An 18,164-nucleotide genomic window follows, 5' to 3' on the forward strand; every position below is an offset into this window, starting at 1 on the left:
ATGCATAGGCTAATACAGAGGAGATCCTCCTCCCTCTGAAGGAGAAATTGCCTCCAAGACACCTCTCATTTACCACCCAACAGTTTCCACCTGGACAGGGACCAAAGCAGACCCCACACAGGAGCTCAGTGCCCAGCAGTAACAACTGGGGTACCTGTCACAGAGACAAACCCAAGGCTACAAGAAGGCAGAGGTTTTGTCTCTGCGAGTCTGTCTACACAAACAACTTTTAGGGCTCTGTTTTTACAGTAAAACCAAGGCCATTACCTTTCTTTGCAGGTTTCTTGTTGTTGTTTAGCTGCCCACTGACGTCCTGTAACCGTTTTTCTAGTTCTTTCTTCTTTTCCTGAGCTAACTCTTCTTTTGACTTGGCTGCTTGCTTTTTTCCACCTGCAGCTGGGAAGGAGGAACACACAGTTTCTGAAGCTGCATGGATACAGGGGAAAAGAGTGGACATCACTATTTTACAGGGCATGTAAATCTGTGTGAACACTCTGCAGTGACACTGCTAAGATCAAGTGATCACACAGCAACTACACATCCCAGATAGAAGACAACACGTGAAGTTGTCCGACTCATCCAATCACCACCAATCTAAACATGCATTTTTTTTTTAAGAGAGATCTTCTGGAAAGTATTTTAGAAGATAGAAATATCCATGTAATGACCTTGTCATTACAGGTTACTTACCAGCCAGTTATATGGTCAATAATTACACATTTGTAATTACAGAATTGTTACATGGGTTTTCTGCCCTGTAAAATAAAGTGTCCCATTAAAGGTTGTCAGGAGAAAAGCATCTGCCAATCAAACTTCCGGTACCTCACGCAAGAATCTACTGTGGTTTATGTTGCTCTAAATATAAAACAAAACAAACAAGGACAAATTAAAAACCAACTGAGGCAAAGGCTGGCAGACAACAGGAATGTAGCTGCCCCAGGATGGAAATGGTGAGAAGTACCAGCAATACTGCAGAGGAAATATTCCTCCAAAAGAAGGAGTAATTGAATGCAGGTGTTGGCCAGGATCAGAAACACCGGGGCCAGATATTTTGCCTGATCCAGCAAGGAAATACCTACGTTTCTGTGCACTACTTTTAAGCAATGATTTATAAAGAAAGAAATCTGGAAAACACAGTCCTAAGAGGGTGCACCCCTGAACACTCATCTCCATAGTCCAGCTGGGGTCAGGCATGTCAGGCTCACAGGTTGGACACCTGAGGTTATCTGTGTTACTTTATGTTTTGGTTCCAAAATTAAGGATGTTTTTCGTTCCTAACCACTCTGGAAAATCCTGTCCTGAGCTCTTCCAATAGTGAAGGATTCGGGGGAAAAATAAATTAAAGCAGTGTATTAAAAAAAGAAAAAAGAAGGGTCAAATCCTGCAGTTTGCTTAGGCCCACATGAAAATCCTGTGGGGAAGAAATGGAACTGCTCTGCAAGGGTGGGGAGTGGCTTTTGTGTCATGGTCTTAACAGCACAATTCCCTCTTAGCCAGGACCACTTCAGGTAAGTGATCCTACTGCTGTTTAGCTGGAGCTAGACCCTCAAGGGGCTGTGACAATTCACCTTGTGGAAAAGGCACAGAGAGAAGTCTGTCCCTCACTGAACCACACACTCAGTGGCACATGAACAGTAACCCTCTGAGCTGAGACACTGAGGGCAATCTGGTGATCAGGCCACATAGAAAGAACAGTTTTGGGCTGAATATACAACTCAGACACTTACACCCAGAATCCACATGTTGCCCAGGTAACTTTGTACAAGTTATTTATTCCCTTGGTGGTTTGGATCCCAACCATGCTTTTTATTTCCTTTCTAATTAGATGCTGAACTATTCAGGATAAGAAACTGATCCTTCCAGATGTGCACACATAACACCTAACACAATGAGACTGAAACCTTTACAGTGCCTTCCAGAGTCTGGATAAGTAATAAAGGCATCACACACGTCTTGCAGAGGAACACAATAGCTCTCCAGGTCTCTGCAGCACGACATCATGGGAAGAAAGAACAGAAAAAAAAATAGAAAGTTTCTGTACATTTTCTTGGGAGAAAAGGATCTCTAAAAAAATCCCTGTCATCACATACCCAAGAGCTGGATAAGAGAATCTCAACACACATGCCCTGACTCCAAAGCTGAGCCCAAGAGCTGGTGGGGGGAACACGTGCCCCGGGAGGTAACTTACAAAACGGTTTCCTTTGTTTTTTCTGTAAACAAGATTTCACGTATCTCTCCAGTTCTCGTAAAGTTGTGGGCTTCAACGTTTCAAAATCTATTTCTATCTCATCGGGATTGGAGTCTCTGAGGGAAGGTTCCCGTGACTGGATGATGTGCACCACCCTGCCGAGCTTCTCCCCGGGCAGGCGGTTGATGTCCAGGCTGAGCTGTCGTTTCTCATCATAGGTCATGGGCAGACCTTCCTCCTCCTCATCCGAGTCGTAGGTTGCAGATGCCTGTTTGCCTCCTTTCTTGGGCTGCCTGGGGAGGTTGTCAAGCATGAAAATATCCATGGGTACATAGAAGCAATGAATCCTTTTTTTTTTTCCTAACTCCCTTGTAACAAACATCCCAATGCCCTTGGCTTTGAACCTCTTGTCAGACGGCTTGAACAGCACCACAACTGCTGAAAAAGTTCAGCCATCTGAGATCAGCTGTTTTATTCCTATTATATTTTAGCCCTGTGAAGCGTGACAACAAGCCCCAGTGGCAGCAGGGGGGCAGCAATGAAGTGGCACGTTCTTGGTGGCGGCACAAAAGGCAAAACCCAAAACCTTATCTGAGAGCGATCAGGCAGGGATTCTGAGGGTTGGACAGTGAAAACATAATAGTTCCACTGCCAGCTCTAACTTAAAGACTCCCTGGAGTTGTCTGGGAATGGGGACACTATTCAACAGCAAATTAACTGCTCTGACAACTGAGCTTCCCCAGGAATTAATTAAGAACAAGGCTGGAAGCTCTTGGCTCTCCCCTCGAGGCACCTTGCAGAAGGCAGGCTCTCACCTGTTTGCTGTGGTTGTGCTGTTTGCTTTCTTAGCTGGGGCTTTCTTCTGCTGGGTTTGTTTTGGTGGCTGAGCCACCTTGGGTTTCTTCTCCTCCTCGGTTTTTACTTTGTGCTTTTCTTTTTCCTTCTCTTTATCTTTCTTTTTCTTCTCTTTTTCCTTCTTCTCTTTCTTTTTCTTTGGTTTGTTCACTGGCGCTTGTGACAGTGCAGCCAACTGCTCGTGGACAGCCTTCAGCTGGGGGAGAACGGGGAAAAACTGATCAGCCTTCAAGGCAGGATAGCTGATGCCTCCACTACCCTTCTTCTACATCCCAAGGTGTAAGTATATCCCAAAGTCAGTGATATACTCTGGGATCCCAGAAGGAAGCACAGAGCATCAGCACTGAGACAAAACTACCATTACATCAAACACTCACTTATTGCGCAGCTGAGTGTTTTCCCCCTTTAGCTGGGAGAAGGGGAGAGTGTTTTCCTGCATCCCAGCCTAGATGGGATTTTTAAGAACAAAATCAACCCCTTCCTCCTGCTGTGCCCTTTCTGCTGCACTGACACAGCTCAGCTGTTGCAGTACCTGCTCCTGGAGCTCCGCCAGCCGAGTCGCTCGCTCTTCCTCCGAGTCGGAGCTGTCCGAGTCAGAGGAGCTCTCCTCGCTGCTGTGACTGCTCTCTGTGCTTTTGCTCACCACTGGTGCTGTTGGTGGAGGTGGAGGGGGGGCCTCTGCAGGCTCATCGGGCATTTTTGCAAACCTCATCTCAAAGACATCCTACAGAAAGGAGGAAAAGTGGTGACTAAAGGAGCCTCAGCCACAAACAGCTCGCTCGGGCCTTTTAAACACATCAGGGTCAGGGTCTTATTGCACTACACAAGGTCCTGTACAAGTAAATAATAATATACAGAAGATGTATGGCCATCTGTAAGGAAAAGAAAATTCTCCCATTACTTTGACAGCAAGGATTATAATTTTTTAGGAGTGGAACGTGGCATTAGGCCACGCCATGGGGAAGAGCACAACTCTGCAGGAGAGCACAAGGCTCTTTCCAAGGGCTGGAGAAATCACCAGCTCTCCTTGGCTGGTGCCAAGAGCAGATCCACACCTGGACCTCTGAACTGATACCTTGTAGCTGAACTAAAGGTAACTCTGGAAGACACATTTGCCAACACCTTTACCTGGAGCTTCCTGGCCATCGCTACCACTTCGTGGTCTGGAGGATTGTACTTGTAACAATTAGAGAACATTAACCGAATATCTGCTGCGAAACCTTGTGCATCCTGGTATTCCCGACTGTCCATTTTCTTCTGCAAACAAACAAGCCAAAGGGAAAAAGGGGAGAAAAAAGCCATGAGCAAAAGGCATTTGTAGCAACTGCGGGGAGGACAACGTGCATCTTGGAGACAGAGCAGCCTGAAAAGTCCCATTTGTCTAAGAGAAGGGTAGTTTGATTTGGGTTATTGGTTCCTAAATAACATTCAGAGTTTCTGCTTTATAAAACAAGCAAACAAACACCAGGCAACCAAAGAAGTTGATAATGCTCCACAACAGTTTAAACACTAAGATTCTAAATTTGGCTTGTTTTCTAAGTAGTAAAATATAAATCTGTCAGGGTCCACATTCTAATAGGAAACATTTAGAAAAAGGGGTTTGCTGGAACTAATACAAACAAAGATAATGGATATAAAGGGCAAGAGTCAATGAGCAAGTTACAATTACAGGAGTACCTTCAGTGTGTATTTCTGTGTGCTGCTTGGGTGTATTTGCCCTGTAAATCTGAAAGGGCAGAAAAGATGACGAAAATCTGGCTCTGACTTCCTGCTAACACAGGCAGGAAGACTGCTTGGCAATTCCTACAGCAAAATAGGTATTTACAGTTAAACTACACCACCTATTTCTGATTTAAAAGCCCAATTGATACAGAATTCCCCCTTTACGAACCTGTTCATAATGTTACTTCCTAGTGTAGTGAGAATAAGTATCAGGAGCTAAATATTTGCACCTTGTTCCTTTCTCTTATTTCTCAGCTCTCATTTCCGTCCATTTCTCTTGCTGTTTGGGACTGAATGACATGGGTTTAGAGAACAGTTTATAGCATTCCTAGCACTTAATTGATTTTATGCATATATTACTACTATGTATAAAACCTTAGCTCCAATTACTCCTGCTGAAAGGAAAGAGAAACTAACACTAGATTTCATTTGCATTTAAAAGACCTGGGTTTAAAGAAATTCTCTATTTGCCAAGTGCATACAAGCCTCCCTTTTGTATATCCTGTGCACCTGTATCCCCAGTGAAGGGAAGGGGCTGACTGGCAGACAGGGTGCAGGCAGACATTCCCCATCCCAGCAGAAATCTGGGATGTTCAGGGTCTGTCATCCACCCCAAACACAAGCAGAATTACCATTTGTTCAATGAAAGCTACAGAAATTTCACATCTACATGAGAGACCTTGTAACTATCTGGAAACACTGCAATGGCTCCCAGAACTGTTTCTGCTGGGAATAGGGCAGAATTTCACCTCCAGGGATGCAGATTCAGAGAGACCTGCTCCAGGGTGGTGACACTCCTGCAGCCTTGCTCCCTGCTGTACTGCCCCTGCCAGACATCTGTCAAACTTTTGTCAGGAGAACTCATTCTCTTGGTGAACAAACCAGGAGACAGCCTGGGAGCCACAGCACAAAGGCAGAAAGGGAAATAGGTTTGTGGTGCTCCCGCCTGAAAAGCGTCTCGGGCCAATTCCAGAGCAAAACATATGCTCAAGCAAAAGGGTTTGTTTATTTTAAAATACATCTTACTGTAAGAAAGGCCTTTTTATATTTGTTTGGCATATTCACTGCCTGATTACTGCCTATGAAATACATTCCAGTGTCTGAGGCTCTGCTTTTCATCCAAACTCAACACTTTTCTAGCCCAACACTTTTAATCTGTGGATTTTTGTTTTGTTTTCTTGTAAAGAATAATTATCTTAACAAAAGTAATAAAGGCACTTTAAATTGGTGGGCTGGAATATCTTTGGCTACAAATACACTTTGAGATATCCAGCTGCTTAAAAAAAAAAAGTGATTACATTTACAATTGCAAATCAGGAGCCACAGACAAGCAGGACTGGCAGAGGTACAGGCAGGCCAGCTCAGCCATTCTCTGTCCCACACAATGTCTACCCACAGCAATCTCATTTTTCCCTCAACAATCAATTGTTCAATACTTGTTAATGTTCATAAACTTTTTTTAATGTTTATTTACTTCCTAATGTCTAATGTGTCTCTTGCTCTAAGGTAAGCCTTGTCCTGCCCAGAGTGTGCAAAGAATGTCTCCTCGCTTTCAAGACCCTGAACTTGTCTGTTCTGAAACTACAGCAACTCACTGCAGGAAAATTAACCCATGAGCACAGTTAGGTCCCTGGAGGTAGTGCTTTACTACAAGTAGAAATCCTCTTGCACAGCAAGGACTGTTGCTTGTTCACCACTGAGTAAACCAAAGGCAGAGACACCCACATTGCTGCTGCTGTGACCCAGCAGCAGGTCACTACTTCAAGCAGTTCTGCTCTTTCCCTCTCTGTGATGGCCACCAAAGAATTGAGGTGGAGATGAGCTCATGGATCCTGTCCCTTCAGGTGCTCTCACTCTGTCCTAGCTCCAGCACAGCATTCCAGCACATCCCTCTGCTCCTGGCTGCAACAAGCTCAGCTACAGCCTCTCCATCTCACCTGCCACCGGCACAGTCATGACAGCCAAGCTGCCTCCTCCACCACACACAGAGAAAACAGCCTCCAAACCCTCCTGAATTCACCTCTGCTGCATGCACAGCCTGGGAAAAAAGTGCTCCTGGACATGAAGGATATTCTCTGAGGAAAACCAAACCTCACATGACCAGAGAACCGAAGTGACAAGACATATTATAGCTGCAGCAATGCTTGTGTTTTAGTTTCTCACATAATTCCTTCCAGATTAGTTTGAAGGCCGTTAGTTGTGCTGCTTTATCACAGCCATTGTCACTTGTGCAGAATTAAATCTAAAACCTTTCAGAGCCACGGAGAAAGTCCCTGACACTGGAAAATTACACTGCCTGTAAATGGCAGTTTTCTGTTCCACACAGTTAACATATTATGGACTGCATCTCAGAGAAGTCACACTGTGATCTACAGGCCAAGAGCAATGATAATAAAACACTCCATAAAAAACCAATACCAGACAGCACTTCAAACAAGTTTATTAAGAGAAACACTACCGTGTGAAAAGACAAACCCAGAGTCTTTAGGCATAAAAGACTCCACTGGGTCTGTCATTAACCTGTCTCCAGCTTTCTGCCCTACACTAGTCAGGCACAGAGGGAGACTATCACCTGCACTTACAGATAAAGGACAGAGTTGCACTATTTTAAAAGAATGAAGTCAGGACTATGAAGAGATTTAAGTGTGAAGAAGTCACCAAGAAATCACAGCTTTGCACCTACATTTTGCAGAATACAGCACAGAAGTCACCTAGGCACAGATGGAAGCAGCAGCCTTGAGAGAGTCAGGATTTCACTCTCTTCATCTCTAATCTTACTGCATTCACCTGGGACTCAATCTACCAGGCTGCAGATATCTCTGGAGACCCACAGCATCCCTAGGAAGTCAAGCTGTAGTAAGAACCCCTGCAGCATCATGGCTGAATGGCAGGACACATCTGAGCATGACACACTGGTTCCAGATACTACCTAGGATTTACCAAGGAACACAAAAAGAATCATGAACACAGTTGCTCTCCTGTCACCTGGGCACTTAAGACAATCCCAGGCATTGTCTCACTGGCAGCAAAACCCTTCTGGCACACTAGTGAAAGCCAGCAGAAACACTTTAACCCCCTGCACATGGAAGTCTCATCTCCACCAACACAGCAATGGCTGGCTGACAAGCAGAAGATGGGAACTAGAAAGATATGGCTTTGGTACATGAATATGCAGAAGGGATTCAGAAAATATCCCAGTCTACTGGGAAGAATACTTTGAATATAGAACCATACTAAGCTAAACTCTTAAATAGCCATGAACCCTGCAACCCTCATGTTATTCCTCCCCTCCCTGAGAACCAGATCATCACATCCTGGCTGGAATTGCTCAGTGTAAGCCTATCTGGACCACACATCATGCCAACAAGTAGGTAGGCAACAGTTTCTGGAAATGGGATACTATCAATTGAATCCTATGAAATATAGCACCTCTTCTTCTCAGAGTGCAACACAATCCCAAGGACACCAGTTAAATGGCTGGACCAGTTAAATGGCTCCACAAAGAGGAGAAGATGCCATCTTACTTTGTTTTGCATACATCATCTGCTTTGCAAGGCAGAAACAAAAAGCTGCCCCAGGTTATGGGGAAAAAAAAAAAAAAAGGAGAAGGGAAGGAAACAAAATATAAAAACATCCAGCTGATATCCAAACAAGTTCAGTTTCCACCCTCGTCCCTTCCCCCTCCCCCAGAAGGAGCCAGTCCTCTGCAACCAGAGGGCTGTGACACCCTGCAAAAGAGGTGGTAAATGAGGACGTACTTTCACAGTACTGAGATCCATGGGGTGTTTGATAATATCATGATAGTCATGTAATTCCAAGGCCTCTGCGTCAACGGGCTTGTAAAAGGGCCACGCGTAGGCTGCGTGTTTCTTGGAGAGCATCTCCTTGAGGATGCTGTCACAGTACTTGAGGTGCTCAGAGAGTTTGCCCTTCTTCCCTGCGTGCTGGGGGACCTCTCCGTCTTCCAGGTCTTTCTTTGGTGGTTTGATGGGCCGGCCGCCGCTCTCCCGCCGCGCGATGATTTTGGCCTGTTTGGGGTCCGAGAGGGGCGTGGGGGACTCGCTCCGGCTGGCAGTGATGGCAGAGGTGGTGGGGGTGGTCGTGTCCGCTTTCCGCTTCACTCCCTTTTTCTGAAACAGCAGATGGACAGGCTCTGTGAGTCCTCAGGCCAGCAGGACACCCCAGCACAGCCCTGCCTTATTTCTGCCTGTCCTCTCACAGGAAACACGGTTATTTCACCGGGGTAAACGGGACTCGTGAGCAGAGGCTTCAACACGCAATCCATGACCACAACACGATGTATTGCTGCACATCACCTGAGCCACGGTAACCAACCATTTGCACGACTCCAACCCAACCCCAGCCACGATGCAAAACGTGTTAGCTCTAAGTATTTCACTGAGATTTAAGCCAAGGACTCTTACCTCGTGTTTGCCAAGGGAAAGGAGCGCGCCCGGTCGATTACTGCAGCTCAGCTGATGCATCGGGACTTAGCAAGTGTCAGTAACTTAACCACATGTCTGAGTCCCCAGTGGCAGGATCAGGCTATAAGTTCTGAACCAAAGCATATTAATCACCAAAGACCCACAAGCCCTCGCTCCCCTGTATTTAGTGGGTGTGCTAAGGTAGATTTCGCCTTAAGCAAATAAACCCTTGCACATAAATTCAAGCTGTGACTGTCCAGTCAGCTCTCTTGTGCTCCTGTGAAGGATTTATTTCTCTGGAGAGGGAGAAAGGGAGGAAAAAGTTCCTTAGAGAAATCTAAGGGAAATCTTAAGTAAATCCCAAGCAGAATTAATTTTGCAGCGTGTATTTGGCAAACTCACTTCTGGTTTCATCCTGGAGTTTTAAAATTAAATTGATTCTCAGAAGCAAGTTCTTTGGACAGAAACTGAAGGATGAGACAGGTTTCTGAGGAGGACAGCTCAGCTGCAAGATCTGACTTACAATTTCTCTAGTAATTCCCAAAATATAGGGTTAAATAAAAAAAAAAAGAAGGAAAAAAAAAAAAGTGGTTTTTCTGGTCCAAGTGACCTCACCAGTACTGTTGCAGTTCCTTCCCCAGTTTAGAAAAAACCCCACCAGCTTTCTCTGAGCTATGCTTTCATCATTTTTAAAGCAATACACAGTTTGCTAAGAAATTTCCAATTATCTAGAGCAACATTTTCATTTACCCATAAATTAACATAATAAATAGCAAAACACCAATGACAACTCCCATAAGATTACTCAGTAGGGAAGACAGAACTAATGCACCCAAAACCTTCAGGCAACATCACTCTCCTCCAGCTGGAGTGACAGGCTTGTCTTGAACAGGTTTAAAGCAGAGAGGAACATTCCTAGTGCTGGAGCCCAAAAACCTTAAAGGAACAGTCCCAGTAAAACCAGGGGCTCAGTTACAGTGGGAAGAGATGCTCTGGTGAAAAATGGGAGGAACCTCCAACAGCCTTCTGGTTCCTGGAGCACCAGCACTGGGGAAGGCCATGGTCAAAGGAGAGCCTGGAACTGGGTTGGAGCAATCTCAGTTGGCATCACCTCAACTGGGGTGTGGTAAAACTGCCAAAACTCTTCTGAACCCCCTAAAACTCGACAGTGACCACTTGTCTGAGCTCACCCCAAAGGGACAACAGTGTCCAGAGAGGCAGAGGCACACGTGGAGAGAAGGAACGCGCAGAAGCAGCAGCGAGGGGATGAAACCCAAGCGCTGCTCAGCAAGGTCGCCTTGTGAAGCAGAGGAAGAGTTCTCCATTTACCTTGACGACCGGTGGCGTGGGAGGCACCACGGGCATGATTGGAGCGGCAGGAGGAGGGGGGGCGGCGGCAGGGGGGGCAGTGACGGGCGGGACATTCGCGGTGATGGTTGGCACGGGGGTGGCAGCAATGACGGGCGTCTGAGACACGGCTGGAGGGACGTTCTGGAACGGCGCCGGCGGGGACACGGAAGACACGGCCACGGCTTGCTGAGTTCCTTCGGAGGATAAAGAGAAATCTCACTGCAGTGAACTGGTGGTTGCAGGTGCTGACAGGGCACTGGGTACACAGCGAAACACGGTGGGACTCTTGGGGATGTCCTGTGCAGGGCTAAGAGCTGGGCTCAATGATCCTTGTGGGTCCCTTCCAACTCAGCATAGTCTGTGTGGTGCCACTGGACTGTGCACTCATGGGCTTGGCAAAGGGCTCCCAGCTCAGGGCACAAAGGACACGGTGATTTGCATAGTGCTGTTACCCAGGGCACAACAAAAATGAGAAATCTCTGACTTAAGTCCTTGCACCACAAGCCACATGCAAGCAAAATACTTCCAGCTTTGCACATGGGGTGTGTGTTGCTCTGGGACAGTCCTCACCCCTCTCAGGCCCTCACAGCTACAGTGAATTCATAAAAAAGCAGGAGCTCAAGAAGGTGGAGCAGAGGGAGGTGGTTCATACTATGCAAGTGGTAGCAACCACTCCCCTAAGCCACCTAAACACCCAAGAGTCCAAAGCACTTCAGATTTGCCACGAGTACACATGGTGTGATTCCTGGGATTGCCCTGTGCAGGGACAGGAGCTGGACTCAATGATCCTTGTGAGTCCCTTAAAACTCAGGATATTCCATGATTCTGTGATTCTAAGACGAGCTTAAGTCTTCTGATAGCCTGAATGTCTCTGACGCTATACCTGGACTGTTAAAGAACTGCCTACTAGTGTAATGTTAAAGGGGACAAACCTAGTAACTAATAACCAAAGTAGCAAACCTTTTCTACGTTTTAGAGCAGCTTTTATCAAGGGATGTTGAAAAGACACATCATCACAAATTTCTCTGAGCTTGGATAAAGTTATAGCTCCATTTAGGACCTGAGATGTGGGAAAACAGAGGAACAGTTGACTTTCCCAGAGAGACAATCAGACCTTGTTTAGAGAAAGAAAAAATTGCAACACAAGCTCCTTTATGAACTGTTTTACCATGCTTAGACATTTTAGTCCGAAATCCATTTAAAATCAACTCTAGGTAAGCTGAACTAAACTTAGTTTCCACTGACATGTAATGGTCTGCACAGCCCTCTGCAATGGCTTAATAAATCTCTTCTGTTGATCAAACTTTAATTCTAGGATATTGCAACTGTGTGTGCAAAAAAACCCATTATACAGGGTTTAGGGGAGTGGCAAGATTCGAGTCCAAGTCTTTGCTGTGTCAGATTTCTGCCAAGACCCAGGGTGAGCTGTAAAAACTCAAATCTGCACAGGCCTTCTATGCCATGGTCTGGCACTGGCAGCAGACTGGCATGTCTGACTACCTTGTCTTTTCTTGCCTTGATTTCTTTTTTGCACACAGGAAGCAACAGCAGTGCCCTCCCTCACTGAAGTGCTACGTGGATGGGCAAGTCACAGATGGCAAGTCAAGCAGCTTGGAAGGTGGGCCAGGTCTCAGCAACAGCTCCTGACACCTCCAGTCCCTGGGTGGGTCAATACCTGCACTCTGGGTGCCCGCTGACGGCTTGCGACCTTTGCCTTTAGGAATTGGGGGTAGTAACTCCACTTCCTCCTGAGGCATCTGGGCAACCTTCTGCAGAAATATCTTCTCCAGGGCTTGGGCCATGAGGACAATGTCGTCTGTGGGCTGCAGAAAGAAGAAGATGAGCCCATGCTGTATCATATTTGAAGCAGAGAGGTTCAAGATCAGGCTTTGAAAACCCTGATGACACTGCTCTTCAAATAAATTATGGTATTCAAACTCCAAGAACAAACAGATTAGCTCTTCCCCCTCCTTGCATGCCTTTTTTCACCCCTCCTGCTCTTCTATTCTGCTCTAGCATGCAATAATTACAGCCCCTAAGTACACTGCATCCAGAGAGTTATCAGGACTTCCAGTAGGAGCCTGATAACCAGCATCCTGTGCAACAGCATGGAAGCAGCAAACTGGAACAGATGAGCTGTCCTCCCCTGCTTGCCAGCAGGTCCAAAGGAAGAGTCTAAACACATATTCTGTGGCTCAAACTAATTAATTTGTTTATTTCAGCTGTTCTCCAGTCTGGGTCAATGATGACAAACGACTAGAAAACATAATACAAAGAATAGAGGCCTTTAACAACCTAACAAAACAGCAAACAAGCCAAACCCAAAAATAATAATAAGCATTCTAAATGTGTGTAAGTACGAACATATTTATGGAGACAGAGTCAAAGAACAGAGTTATGCTTCCTGAACTGTTCTCTGCTGCAGACACTATTTACTGCCAGTCAGTGTGGCACAGCACTAAAGCATCACAAAACACCTGCAGAGCACTGCATGAACTGCAGCTCACCTCAAAGAATTCCTAACTGAAAATAAAAGGAGCAAAAACTCGCTACATAACCCCAGATCAGAAATCTACCTATAACTAAAAGGCATATTTGCCATTTTAACTAGTCTGGGGGAAGAAAGGCACAGCACAAAGACAGCTTTGTGCATTTCAAGTAATGTGGTTGCAATTAGTGGCACTTCAAACCCTTGCAAGGAGGGCCCGGAGCCGGCCCTGCTCAAAACCTGCAGAGTAACAGTGGTAGCTGGGTCTGTCTGGGCTCTTTACCTTGTTATAAATGTAACAGTTTGTAAACATGGTGTTGAAATCCTGCATACATTCACTGGCACTCCAGTAGTAGTTGTGTTCCAGGCGCTTCTTGATCGTCCCCATGTCCATGGGGTTTTTTATTATTTTGTGATAATCCTGTTGGAGAAAAAGGGAAGATATTACATCTCCTGATACAGAGTGTTGATCACATCTTCCTCCAATACCTGCTTTCTCCTCATTCCCCCTCTCAAAAAACACACCCCAATTTTTCTGGGAATTGTAAATGTAAATATATATAGCAATTTACTTTTTAATTTCTATTGTTTTAGTCTATCATTATTATGAACTTGACCACAAAGCACCTGAGCTCCTTCCACAACCACCAGTCTGGGAATCAGCACTTTAAACTTTCTAAAAGGCTGCCCCTGGCACTTACAGAAATTTATCAGTGCCAGCCCTGGCTAAAACTGTGCTAAAAGTTTCAGTCTCTCTTCTAAGAGCATTTTGGCCTTTAAAAGGCTTCCACCAGTTTAAAAGGCTTAACCCAGTTTCTCCCTGGGCTGGTCCCAAGCATCTGCAGAGGCTGTGATTAGCCTGGAGGGGCACAGGGCTATGCACTGTCATTTTCTCATCATGGCACCAAGGCCACATTCTGAGCCCAACCCTCCAGTGTGATGTCAGGCACCAATATTTCCACGCCGGGGCAATCAGAAAACCCATCTCACCAACGCAAAGCTTTCCAGGAACACAACACCGAGCAGAAGACGACAGAAACCTACCGGCAAATTCAATTTAATTGCATCAACAGGCTGGTAGAAAGGCCAGGCAAACTGATGCTTCCACAAGGTCTTCACCACAACATTTTGCATATATTGCAGTTGGTTGGTCTTCCGGCCAGGCTTATTAGGATTAGTCACCTCCGGAGGCGGCGGATTCACAGGGCCCTGAGGAGCCTGGATTGCTGATGTGACTGTCGACATTTTCCCGCTCGGGCTCTCACTCGCTGTTACGGCAGCAGCAACGGGGAGATTTTCTTTCTTCCTTTATGCTCCCTGAACGGGACTGACATCCCATTTCCAGGGTCCAACCATACAACCTAGAGCAAACTAGAGGAAGAGGGTAATGTGTAAATACAGACACTTGAAGTAGGCACCTTAGAGACAATTCTGCTGTTAAGAGTGTTTGAACTCGGGCTCTTCACCCCAGCGGATTCATTCCCTGTGACACAGTTTATCTTGATGATGGGCACAGGTCAAGACCCCAGAGACAGCAGAACAGCAATTCCCAAATTCAAAGCCTGCAGAGAGACAGAAAGCTTCATGGGACTAGTCCTTGCTTTATCTGGCTCAGAGAGCATTTTCATGTCAAGAAAACACTTGGGGCAACCTAAGGATACAGTTAGGGAGTACAGTTAGGATGTAATGCAGACTCCCATGAATGTACTGATCCAAGATAGTAAATCCATAGCTTCCAGCTCCGTGTAAACTGAACTGCATTGTCTCTAGACCCACGCTGCCTGGCACTGAGTCAGCTTACAAGTCTCTACTCTGGTGCAATGCTTAGTCTAAAGTCCCATAATCAAGAGCAGACAACAGCTGCCAGAGGACCTCGATCCAGGGAAATGAAAAGAAAGGACAGAGGGAAATGCTGTGAATGAGAGGTGTCACCAGAAACAGCTTAACTTGAAGTGATCTGAACTTTGAATCTCATAAATGTCTTAGTATGCCCCTTACTGCATGTACCTGGCTGGTTTTGACCCTAGTTTTGTACCAAAGTTTCAAGACACAGGCTCAATATAAATAATAATTGATGTTATATCCCTGGCTAAGAGAACACTATCATGTTCTCTCTTAAAAGCACATATGAAATACAGTAGAATACATAAATTGCATTATTGTATTCTGGTTTTCCCCCAGCAAACTGCAGGGGTAAAAATAGCCCAGTATCACCGTGCCTTGTGTACCATATGGTAAACAGCTTTTCTATGTCATCTTCCATAAACATTGGATATTTCAACTCACATCAGGACTGCAGCTACTCTTCTCATGGCAAACAGACCACAAGCACTTTCTAGAGGCAAATTATTTCAAATGAGTTCAGAAAGCCATACAAATACTCTCACTGACATATGCTTCTGGGCTGCATTGAGAAACACAAGCAGAGACAGAACCTGCAGTAACACAGGAAGGAGAGACATCCCAGGAAAAACCCAGAAACCTCTGCTTTGATACAGCCTTTATCATCTCTGCTGAACATCTGGACTAAATATAGAACATCAACTTACCCTTTGAGTTGCTGATTAGATGAAGGCAAAAAGTAAACACATACCTAACTGGGGGGGGGAGCTTTACAAAAATAGATGTGTACAAACACAAACAGATCTGCAGCAGAGAGGGAGGAAGTTGTTAAAAACCTAAAATAAACCCCTGTGTGAGTACACGTGCTGATATGTGCAGGGAACAGACAAGTCTGGTTATGATGCTGCCAACATTTGTCCATGAGCCCCACCATATTCCAAAGATGCAGAAAAAGCAGGGACTTCCTTGTGCCATGTAATCAAGACCCTGGTCCCTGTTCTTTGATAACTCAAGAGTCCAGCTTAGCTCAAAAAGGACTAGTTCCTCATCTGATCATGGTGCTGATGAGAGTCATGGTGATCACCAAGCAACCAAGAGGGATGCTGGCATCCCCTGGGCAAGGAATTTCAAAACTAAGCTGTTCCTTGGGATTTCACATTTGGAATAAAACTCAGGAAGGATTTTCTCCTGGTGTTCCATCAAGTCAAAGCAGCAGCAAAATTATTGCAAAATTCAATCCTCAGATTGGGGTGTGGGGGGGAATAGACAAAGAATTAAGAACAAAAAAGATAATTAGGAAATTGCCCTCAGCCTCCTTCTGGGGAGCTCCCTGCATGGATTTCAGACCCCAAGGTCTGTGAGCAACATCCATCATCCAAGAATACTCAACACTGGCTGCAGGCCCCTGGTGACCACCAGTGAAGCATTCTGTTTGCTGTCTTCTTGATTAACAAACTGAATCCAATGCAAGGACTGAGGAGAAATAAAACACCCACAGAGAGCAATTCCTACTGCTAGAGAGCATTTCAGTCACAAGTTTGAAACTACTCAGTGTAACTTAAGTCTTCCCTTTAAATAACCTAAGGCTAAATATGATTCTCTTTTCATTTGAAGTTCCTGATGCCCTCCTACCTCTCATATTCCATTTGATAAATTTAATTAATTTTTATTAAATCCCAGAACTGTAATTCAAAAAAACCACAGATCTAGCTGCTGCCTCTCTCAGACTTTCTCTCTGACCTTAGCCAAGGTGTTCAGTATCTTCACACCACAGCTCCTCATCTGTGTCATGGAGATAGTGGGAGCTCCTTTGCTCCTCTCTGTCTCCACCCAGCAGCCTGTAAACTCTCTGGGACAGGCACTGCCTCTCCACATGCCCATTTTGATCCTCAAGCTTAAACAAGGCTTGTACAGTGCACATAAAAGAAGGATGTAACAGTCATCAGTGACACAACTCAGAAAGGATTTTAATTAAGAACATTACCAAAAGAAGGAGGGGCAGAACCACGACAGCCAAGTCAGGCAGTCCCTGGACAGCTGATCCTCTTTAACTTGCACGTTCCAACTCACTGGTTATTACACCCAAAAGTAGCTACAAACCTCTTAACAGCACTGGCACTAAAATGCTGGATCCTGCAGCTGAAAGAGAGGAAAAGCTACCTGGGCTATCTTGGCAGCACTACAAGTTTTTGTTCTGCCATAAATACAACTTTAATGTGCATGTGCCTCACTGACCCTTTAACCCTCGGTCCATCAGCTTTCCTCATCATTTGCTAGGGAAGCTGCTTTGATACTGGATCACTCTGTAATCTTTAAAAGTTTGTTTCTACAGCCATTCTTTCACCTTTAAAGTTTCAAAATGGTATTAATTTAGAAAGCAAAAAGCAGCACTATGAGGATTCTGCAAGCTGAGGGTTAAAATGCTTTGAAAATGTCCAAAAGTCAGTGATACTGAATTCGAGAGGTCATGGCCCTGCCTGAGAAATCTGCTGGTTGTGAGACATCATTTATTAAATGAGGAAAGTGAGAGTCACAACCATCTGACATCCCAACTCACCACACAAATCATCCGAGAGGACACTTAATTAGACTCAAACACACAAACCAAGCAATTTACCCAAACTGTCCTGTAACTACAAGTAGAATTGAAATACACAGCTCCAGTCCAAGCACTTCAGCACCTACTGAAACTGCACTAGTATCAATAAATATTTAAACTATTAGGGAGCCCTGCTGTGATCCAGGACACCACTGTACAAGGTACTGTACAAGCCTGGAGCAAAGACTGCCAAAACCAGCCTTGGCACAGGCATCATGTGCACTTTCCAATGAGGGGCTAAGGTTGGACTTCTTTTAGCCCTGGAGTAATAGCTTCTTAAAGTTTAACTTTTAAGTCACTACTTATCCTGTTCCTCAGACCTGTAATGTTCAAGTAGCAGAAGCTGTTCTTGATTTTTCTGGCTGCGCAATTACAGTTTTGATATTATAAATGTAAAGTACACCCTAAAGTGCTGTCACACACGAAGAGTGAACACTGCTTCCCACACTGAGCATTTCTCCTCCTTCTTATTCAGTCTGAGACGATAATTAAAAGCAAAACCCAAACCCTCAAATAAATCTTGCTTCTCTGAAGTTTCAGTCTGTCCTTTTGTGCTAAGTTGCAACCTCAGCGTGGCATCCAGCAAGGCCGTGGGCTTTGGCACAACCCTCAGCCAAACCAGTCATCAAAAAAACCCAGCTGGGTTGGGAGGACTTTTTAAAAAAAAAAAAAAAAAAAAAAAAAAAAAAATTTTTC

General features: G+C 45.1%; 1 protein-coding gene across 5 annotated transcripts in view; it reads right to left on the reverse strand.

Moving 5' to 3' along the window:
* BRD3 (bromodomain containing 3) overlaps window positions 1-18,164 on the reverse strand; it is a 47,460-nt gene that overhangs the window by 5,450 nt on the left and 23,846 nt on the right. For all 5 annotated transcript variants that reach the window (XM_017810206.1, XM_017810205.1, XM_017810209.1 and 2 more), the window contains 10 exons: window positions 14,072-14,398; window positions 13,311-13,448; window positions 12,215-12,362; window positions 10,519-10,733; window positions 8,524-8,895; window positions 4,172-4,300; window positions 3,576-3,767; window positions 3,004-3,239; window positions 2,189-2,481; window positions 268-396 (listed from right to left, as the gene is read on the reverse strand). In XM_017810206.1, the coding sequence (XP_017665695.1) occupies window positions 268-396; window positions 2,189-2,481; window positions 3,004-3,239; window positions 3,576-3,767; window positions 4,172-4,300; window positions 8,524-8,895; window positions 10,519-10,733; window positions 12,215-12,362; window positions 13,311-13,448; window positions 14,072-14,272 (2,053 nt within the window). In that variant the 5' untranslated portion in view covers window positions 14,273-14,398. The remainder of the gene's footprint in view (window positions 1-267; window positions 397-2,188; window positions 2,482-3,003; window positions 3,240-3,575; window positions 3,768-4,171; window positions 4,301-8,523; window positions 8,896-10,518; window positions 10,734-12,214; window positions 12,363-13,310; window positions 13,449-14,071; window positions 14,399-18,164) is intronic.

This window comes from Lepidothrix coronata, unplaced genomic scaffold (assembly GCF_001604755.1).
Source record: "Lepidothrix coronata isolate B3197 unplaced genomic scaffold, Lepidothrix_coronata-1.0 Scaffold28, whole genome shotgun sequence".
Lineage (NCBI taxonomy): Eukaryota > Metazoa > Chordata > Aves > Passeriformes > Pipridae > Lepidothrix > Lepidothrix coronata.